General features: G+C 38.6%; 1 protein-coding gene across 2 annotated transcripts in view; it reads right to left on the reverse strand.

Moving 5' to 3' along the window:
* LOC122651526 overlaps nucleotides 1–7,155 on the reverse strand; it is a 56,091-nt gene extending 48,936 nt beyond the window's left edge. For both annotated transcript variants that reach the window (XR_006331470.1, XM_043844935.1), the window contains exons 1-2: nucleotides 7,066–7,155; nucleotides 3,683–4,087 (exon numbers count right to left, since the gene is read on the reverse strand). Coding sequence is in view for 1 of the 2 variants with exons in the window: in XM_043844935.1 (XP_043700870.1) it covers nucleotides 3,683–4,036 (354 nt within the window). In the remaining variant the exon portion in view is untranslated. The remainder of the gene's footprint in view (nucleotides 1–3,682; nucleotides 4,088–7,065) is intronic.
* Between the last annotated feature and the right edge of the window lie 2,316 nt (nucleotides 7,156–9,471).

A 9,471-nucleotide genomic window follows, 5' to 3' on the forward strand; every position in this document is an offset into this window, starting at 1 on the left:
TGTTCAGGTTCATCCCCCTCCCCCCCCCCCCCTCAACCCAGCTTATTTGGGAAAGATATTAGTCATCAAGATTGTTGATTTAAGGGAGGATTACTTATAGTTCGTGTGGGCCCCATGGCCTGCTGGATGAGACCAGTTTGAAGACTAATCGGCAACTGCTGGATCTTAGCTTCCCAAGGAATCGATTTGGGTTATTTTGTTTGCTTTTTAATTCGGTTATTTCTTATTTTCATGCAATAGCTAATAGGCTAGTTTCCAATTAGAAATAGGAGTTTTATTCGATTTGGATTTGTAATGGGAAGATTCTAATCAATCGATGGGTTGTAATTGATTCTATAAATGAAGCACAAGGCAGAACACAGCCCACGATGGAGTTTTGAGAAAAGTTTGTTGGTCAGTTCTGATCATGGCTGTGAGATACAGTTGAGGGGTGAGATACCTATACTTGTGAGGGGTAAGAGGCCCAAGGGAGAGAGTGAGAGGCTCAATCCTATTTATCCATCTTCTTCTACCTTCTATCTTCTTTTACTTTCCACTCAATTTGTGTGTTTGGTGATCTGCTGCAACCTATAATAGAAGAATCGATCAAGGTAATCTAGTGCAGCTGAGGTCACAATCAAGGTTTTAGAACTCAGTTTCACCCCTGGTTTCGCTAGGCCACAAAACCGAGATCTCGGCAAGATGATGCATTTTTTCCCGTCTCAACTCGGTGGTGGGTTTCAGTGGTCATACGGCCAAGATAGGTCCTGAAACTTTACATCCATCCTATTTTAGGCCTTCTAAACACAATGGAAACATTAGTTTTTACAAATTCAACCCCCAAATGGTACTTTGACTTTGGACCCTACGTTGGTAGTCTACGGCGTATGCGAGGTCTACCCTAGGCAATTCCACACAATATTTAGAACTCATATAATTAAAGTAGAGGTGTAAAACAGCTTAAATAAGCATTAGGAATTAAAATACATCAAACCATAAACCATTTAAGCATTAGGCATCATATTCATATTTCAAAATCATACATGGTGATGGTTCGACAGTTTGTTAATAATTGTTAGAAACTTGGAAAGAGACATAGATTAACCAAATACAAGTGTAAGTGTATAACAATTCCTACCATTTGAGATAAATAGTTACCTAACAGTGTTCTTGAGATGCAAATCAACTCCCTCTCTTGATGTTCAAGCTTGAATGTTGAATCTACAGGCTTTAACCTTCAACTTGGAGGTGACATTTGCCAAAAAATCCATCAAAGTTGGGTTTTTCCTTCACAACAGACCGACACTGACAAGAGGAGGCGAGATTTCGATTTTGGGGTCGAAATCTCGCTGAGAGGAACATTTTATATCACTTAAGTTGGGTCTGGTTCAGCCGAGTCAAACCGAGACCAAGTGTGCCGAGATCTCGGTCGAGTTTTTGTTGATTTGATGTATCGCCAGTGGTCTCGCCTCGAGTCCTGGCAATAGCTGCAATACCGAGATATTATCAAGATCTTGGCGAGATCTTGCCAAGATCTTGTACCATGGTCACAATCGATTGGTGATTAACTGGCTGAGATCCTACTGTTACAGTGCTGATCGGCAGAACCACAACAGCTTCATGTGATTTGGTTTGATAGAGGTTTTATTGCTGAAACCCTAATCCATTCAATCTCCCCACCTGAGCATTAACTGGCTAACTGCTGCTTGATATTTTGGAGAACTATTCAGCATAGTTGTCAAGGCGTCGCCAAGACGCCGCTTAGGCATCGCCAAGGAGCCGCTTAGGTGTCCAGCCGGATTTCTAGGTGCCTAGGCGGCTGCCGCCTTATTGTAGGGCGCCTTGCATTGGGTTAATTGGTATCGAAGCACGTTCTGGCACTTATACCAAATATCATTTACTTAAGATATTATTCATAAATAAGTAAATACCCCCTATTTGAATCCAATAAAAATAGTTAAAAAATAAAATTCCAGAAGGACAAAAAGTCAACCCCCCCAGTTCAAGAACAAAAATTGGATTTTATGTGATAGGTGAAATTTTCAACTTTGTAATGTTGGGGTAGGTGATATTTTCAACTTAGTAATGTTGGGGTTTTTCTCAAATCTAAAAATTCTATAAATCTTACTATGGTAAAACATTGTTAAAAACCAAAAGTACGGTAAAATATTCATTTGTTTTTATATCTAAAAAATATTTTCATTTAGAGCGATTTTGACAACATTCGCGCACACCAAATAAGGTTTGACCGGAACATAACTCCTTCAATACATATCAGATTTGAACAATCATGGATTTGTTAGAAAGTTGGTTTTGTGCTCTACCTAATACAAAGAAGTCTCATGTAAAAATAAAATCATTTGATCAATCAAATTTCTTAGAGAACAAGAACATTTCTCTAAAGCGAGAGCAGGTTAATTACTTATTGATAATATCATATTTTCTAAGAACAGTATAAACCAAATGTGAGACTAGGCTGAAAATGACCAATTTCAAGAACATATAAACCAAATGTGTGTTTTGATTGTTTCACACATATAACTGATATATTAAAAAAATAATATTGGAACGCGATTTAGGCCGCCTAGGCACCGCCTAAGCGCTTAGGGAGGACCTTAAACGCCTTGGATCGCCTAGCGCCTTGACAACTATGCTATTCAGGGGTTTAGAAACTTCACTCAATGGCTATTTGAAGGCCATCCAAGGCTGTTCACTCGTGTTCTTGAAATCTGACTTTCAAGCCCTAATTCCTGTAATTCGATATATCAGATTGTATATGTAATTGAGTACTTGAACCTGAGTTTATTAACTGTATTTTGAGATCCTGCCTGGGGTTAGGTCATTCATGACCCAATTTTACATCACAGACAGACCAAAAGACCCCTAAAAGATTCAGCTCTTAAGCCTCAGATGTGGATATCAGAAAAAAGTATTAGTTTTTATTTCATGGAAACCTAAGGTGACAGGCACACCAGCTCACACCGTTAGTCCAACAAATTGACAAGATCACCCTGCCCAACCCCAAATTCTTCAACATCCAGTACATGTTCTGGAACAATGTTTATAAATTAAAGAAGGAAAAAAAAGTGAGATAAGACGATTCAAAACTATTTAGTGTGTTTTAAAAATGATGTGTCAACATTTCATGTCCAAGGCCTCAAGTGATGCCATATTTTCACAACTTCCTCCAAAAATGATGGCATTGCAGACTTTTCGTGCACCATGTTCTGAAATTATTGATTCTCAACCTAATTATCTTCATTGTAACTTGACTCTAGCTGTCATGGTCATAGTTTGAGAAGGCTGGCCAAACTTTTTAACATCAATTTGGGGCCTGAATGTCAGTTAGGATTTAGCCAACATTCTAACAGCAGCTGGCTCAGCCTAAGGCCCAAAGAATAACGGCACCTCACCCAGCACTGATCAAGGCGGGCCATGGATTCAATGGCAAAATAGGTAATCTTCACATATCCGGAAAGGCTGCTGCATCCCTCCTGATACTGTTAATTTCACAAGGAACCAAATAGACTGGTCGGTTCCAATTTTCAATTCAACAATAAGTCAGAAATTTCCTCCAATATGCCAGGATTTATTTTCACTCTGCATAATGAAATTCTGAAACCCTTGATGATCCATCTATCCACAAAACTACGTAGCTAGTGACAGTAGCTAACTTTAACAAGGAATTCAATGAGCTGTCTACCTTGTTTTCAGAATCCTGAGATGTGGGCTTGTAACTATTCCGTGCCTCCACAATGGTGAGAACCGCAGCATTCTTTATCTCCTGTATCCGATCCAGCAAAGCTTGTTCTTTCACAGCAACAACTGCATCTCTTTCTGCAAGGAATGCATGAGTCTCCAATTCCTTCTTGAGAAATGCTTTCTCTTTCTTTTCTAATTCATCAAATCTTTTCTTCAACGATTTCTCAAGGTTGTGGAAGTGTTCTTCAATATCCTTCCACTGAACCATGTCCTCCAAATCATCCTTTCGAGATACCAGCTCATTGAACATCTTGACAAGCTGTTCTAGCATATAGTTTGCAGATTCAAAATCCATAACAACTCTTGCTGAATCAACAATTTCTATGCGAGTCTGGAACTGATTAATCTGTGAGACACAATTAATTCAGTAAAGTACCTAAAGAAAAAATGGCCATATTACCACAAAAATATGCATTTAAATTAACCCCATGCCAAACAAAGTGAAATGCAGAAGTTTATCATGAAAAAAGTTAATAATTAGTAAATGAAAGATCTTATGCTTGATATCGGCAGGTTGCCACAGCTGCGGAGGAAATAAAGCTGCCATATTTAAAACCATCCTAGGCAATGCTTCCATACAAAATGCTATTGTCAACCTGGCTCACAAAAATAAGGAAAGGCACAGACTAATCTGAAATGGGTGCAGAAAGGCCAAGCCTAAACAATACCTATTAAAAGACAGCAACTTGAAGTACGCCAGCAGTAGACACTAGAATTTTCAACAAGAAAAAGAACCATAACAAGGAAAAGCCAGCAAAACTGTCATCCATCCATCCATATCCGAGCCACATCCAAGACTAATGATGTGACAAGTTACGCTGTCATCATGAGAAACTCCAAGCATAAAGGCGAAAGATGTAATTCATCCTTTCATCCTATTCAATATTATCATAAATCACAGCATTCAAGGTTACCTTTTCTAATAACGAAGTACTTCTAACAACAGCCACTTTATCATGACAAAAGGGAAACAAAAAACAAAAAATCACATTCACACACAAAAGTACCAGTAAACTTTTTTTTTATGTAATCAGATGTTAGTATTTCGACACAATATTGAAATCTGGACAAAAACAAAAACAAAAAAAAAATTGTCTGACAACAACATAGGCACTAGAAAAATATAAAAGGAAAATGAGAAATAACAATAACGTGTAAAAAATATACACACATTAGTCAACAAACTTACAAATAATTATTGAAGGATAGTTTTATCGGGATATTATTACCAAAGAAAACAATTCTCAGACCTCAAAATTTTGGAGAGAAAAATAAGGCCTTAAAATTTTACAAGGTTCAGTTTTCTTTCTTTAAACTTTTCCATAAAAGATTATGGAGTTAAACAATCACTAAACACTTAAATACTTTAGCACACAAAATCTCCGTGTTATACGTTTTCAAGTCCAAAAGCAACATTTCCTTTCTTCTTTTTCTTTTTAATGGAATCATGCACATATTTTTTGCTATAAAAAATATTTTTTAGGCAGGAGGGGCGATTTACCAATTAGTAGGCAGGATAACATTCAGGTAAAATATCTGAAGTGAAACCCAAGCCCTGAAGTTGGACATTGATGATTACCCCTTGATAAAGTGGAATTAGATTGGTTGGATAGACACAAAAGACTTTGGAAACCAAAGCCCAAGAGGTCCAGCCTATTCTTTAAGGCCCGTAGGTGTGGTAATTAGATAGTCTTTTATTTAGTTGGGGGAATTCTGGTTAATTTCTTTAAATTCCAGGGGCATTATTGTAACTTTATATTTGTGGGTCCCAGTGACGGATAATGGGGTTTATCTAGAGTTAGTCTAACTAATTCTAGTCTAGTCAATGTTAGTTTTTAAGTCTATTAGGTTGCTTAGTGGTTACCTAATTCTGTTGGAAATTGTTTAAAGTGTTTGAAGTTTTCTCTAACACTACTTTTTAGTTTTTCATTTTCATACAAGGATGCAACTCTCTCTCCCTCTTATTTTTTCTTCAAGTACTGTTCACAGTCCCAAAACAGACAGTGTCTCATCTCTTTCTTCTCTTCTCCTCTCTCTCTTTGTCCCTTTCATTCCATCCCCTGCGATACCTGTATTACCAAGATCCATTCTCTCTGCCGTACGCTTGAAAAAGATATGCATTGTTATCAGAACCCTCTTAACAGATCTGTTTCTGAATATATTATCTTGCTACTCTATTTCTGGTTTTATTTCTTCTCTCTTTCCCAGATCTGATATTAATCATTTCTATGTTCTGGTTTTAAGCCAGAATTGTATCTCCAAATTAATTTCTGGTTCTAATTCCATATACTTTTGGATATCAGGCTGCATAACCCCCTATACTACTAAAAAACAGATTCCTTAAGATACTTAAGAATATCTCAGAGTTTCTAACACAACATAAATTACCTGAAAGATAGGGGAATAATTATATTCTAATAAAAAAAACCCTCTCTTACATGTAAAACCAACAGAACCATTTGTCCATCAATAAATTCTCTTCCTTCAGTATCATAAAAACCCACCTATGAACTATGAATGAGTTTATCAAGATGACACGATCTTCTCCCCCATTTACTTGTAGAAATGTATCCCAATGCAATAAGGGATTTCGACCCATACACAAAAACTACTGAATTCTAAAGAATAAAACTATAAGCAAAGTAATGGAATTCATTTGAATCTTAATTTTGTTAATATTAAAAAATGCTGGTTAAAATACTGAGGCATTTCATATGATGCATCCAACTCATAAACATCAAATCTCATGAAAAGCATTTCTCAAAAACCTTGGCCAGGCTGTTTATGGTTTATACTTCTCATAAACACCAATACTGATGTTTTCTACTTTCAATGCCATGGATTACAGATACAAAATATGGATTATGTATCTGAAAACCCAGTGCAGCCGTAGATCACTGAAAGGTATTCATAAACTATATTCATGAATTTACCAAAAACAAATTATATATTCATGAAGAATAATATCTTGATATCTGTATTTCTTTTTGGCTTTTACTTTCATACATATGCTTTTAGCTTTTCTTGAAACTTTGACAATCCTTAAAATTCTTTCAAAACGACACCTTTTGAGGACAACCCATTCTGACTCCTAAAACATAAACTACAAGAGTTACATATAACATGTATCAAAGCAATGAACTCCCAAGTTGTGGACGAGTCGATCTAATTGGTAATCAAGACTAGACATGGAAGGTCTAAAAGTTCTGCTAAGTGAAATATTTGTAAGATTCCACAAACACATAATGAGAGACCTGCAAAACCTTTTTATCTTTAACTAAATTGTCACGTTAGGAGAACGAAGAAAGAAACTGAGGGACTCGCATCAAGAACACTATCAAATTGTCTTTAAACTACAGAAAATGGCGGACACGCCATGGATTTCATTCCTCTTTCGCTCCCTTACGATTGTGCATTGTCTTTTTTTTTTTGATAAAGAGATTTATTAACGCTGGAACAAAGTTCCAGAGGAATCAGAAAACATCTTAAGAAGGATACAGTTCGGGGGAGGGGGATGTAACCAGACAGAAGAAGATTGAGTTAAGGCCCCAATAGATGCTAAGTGATCTGCCACTGAATTGCCTCTTGGAGCGTGTGGACAAAGACAATTTGAGAGAAATTCGAAGCTAGAATTCTGCAGTCCGATAGGATAGCTGATACCCTCCATGGAGCGTCCTGAGTAGGATCTTGAAGAATATTAGTCACTAGTAAATTATCACTTTCCAGAATGAGATGAGTGATGCCCATTAGGAGAGACATTCGAAGAGCCTGCCGGACTGCAAGGGCTTCAGCGACGAGTGCATAATTCCAACCAACTCCAATAGCAAACGCACAGAGAAATGAAGCATTTGAGGCTCGACACACACCACCTATACCTGCGCGACCTGGATTACCCAGGCTAGCTCCATCAACATTGAACTTCACGAAGGGGACATCAGGTGGTATCCATCTCACTAGTCTGATAGCTGAACGGTGTGGAGGTCCGATATGGTGAACAAAATCTCGAGCCGTCGCGATAGCCATGAGAATTATAGTAGCCGGATTGAACGGAGTATGTCTGAAAATTAAATCCCAATACGCTGTCCAAATATTCCAGAAAATGCTACAGAATAGTGAAACTTTGAGACGATCATCTCGACTAAAGTGCATTGAGGTGTTCAGAGCCGACAGAATTCCAGATCGAATATCCTGATCGATGAAGAAGGTTGATAAACCCACCTGGCGCCAGATCAGTTCCACCTGATCACACAAAAAGAAAAGATGGGAGGGGGATTGCGAATGATGTTGACAGAGATAACAGTATGGATTGTGGTTGAATCCCCTCAAATTTAGCAGATCCGGAAGTGGAAGTTTGTTGTGAAGGGTTTTCCAGAGGAGAAATTGGATCTTTGGAGCAGTAGGGAGGTGCCAGATCCTTAAACACATTTTGTCAGCGTGAGACGAAGCTGGACTGATGGCGAGATTATATGCAGAAGCAACAGAGAATTTCCTTGAGGAGGTACCTGTCCACACGATGCAATCCTCAGTGGGGAATATGGGAAGCGGAATGGAAAGAATTTGTGATGCTACATCAGGTGGCCACCAGTGAAAGACTCTATCCAACTGCCAAGCTTGAGTATGAGGATCAATAAACCAATCCACAGTAGAGGGTGCCTGCAGGGGGAGAGGAAATGGTGCAGAAGATGGAGGAAAATCGGGAATCCAGTTGTCAAGCCAGGGATTGATACTACGACCATTGCCCACCCAAAAGAAGATCCCTGAGCAAAGCAGATCACGAGAAGAACACACAGACTTCCATCCCCACGAGGCTGTGATTGGACACTTGGCACGAAGAAATGAAGTGGAGGGGAAATATGTTTCCTTCATAAGTCTCGCCCACAGGGAAGTTGGATGTGACAGAAGTTCCCACCCCTTTTTTGCCAGAAGCGCAGCATTCATAGGGGCAGAGAGTTTAATACTTAAACCTCCCCGTCGTCGCGGTTGACAAATGGTGCTCCAGGAGATCGTGGGAACAGCTGAGGTAGTTCCATTCAACCAATAGAATTGGCAACTCACTGTATCCAAAGATTTATGTACCATTGCTGGGAGCTTAAAACAAGACATCATATACAGGGGCATAGTAGACAGAGATGACTGGATTAAGATAGACTTGCCCGCAGGACTAAGAAATTGAGTCTTCCAATGTTGGAGCTTGTTAGACACTCTACTGAGAAGATTAGCGCAATGATGCTTCGATAGCTTCCCACTAATGAAGGGTATTCCAAGATACTTATCAAGAGCTGCTGTAGGAACTATTTGAAAAAACTCTCGGAGTTGCCTCTTTAAAGTTGAGCAGACATTAGGACTGAACTGAGCTGTAGATTTTTTTAGATTAAGCATTTGACCTGAGACTTGGCAATAAAACTCAAGGATACCATTAATAGCCCTTGCTTCAGACATAGAGGCTTCCCCAAAGAAGATAAGATCATCCGCGAATGCCATATGTGAAATCTTTTCCCCCCCCTCTTGTGAGTTGTAGCCCCTTAATCCGACCTTGCTGGGTTGCAATGATCAAGTGAGTCGAAAGAACTTCTGCACACAATACGAACAAGTAGGAAGATAACGGATCACCCTGTCGTAGACCTCTGCTAGGTTTGAAAAAAGGGAGAGGAGATCCATTCAGCAAGATACCTAACTGTGTATTTTCCACACAAAACATAACTCTCTCAATCCAGGTTTGATCAAAACCAT

This window comes from Telopea speciosissima, chromosome 2, assembly GCF_018873765.1.
Source record: "Telopea speciosissima isolate NSW1024214 ecotype Mountain lineage chromosome 2, Tspe_v1, whole genome shotgun sequence".
In the NCBI taxonomy this organism is placed as follows: Eukaryota; Viridiplantae; Streptophyta; class Magnoliopsida; order Proteales; family Proteaceae; genus Telopea; species Telopea speciosissima.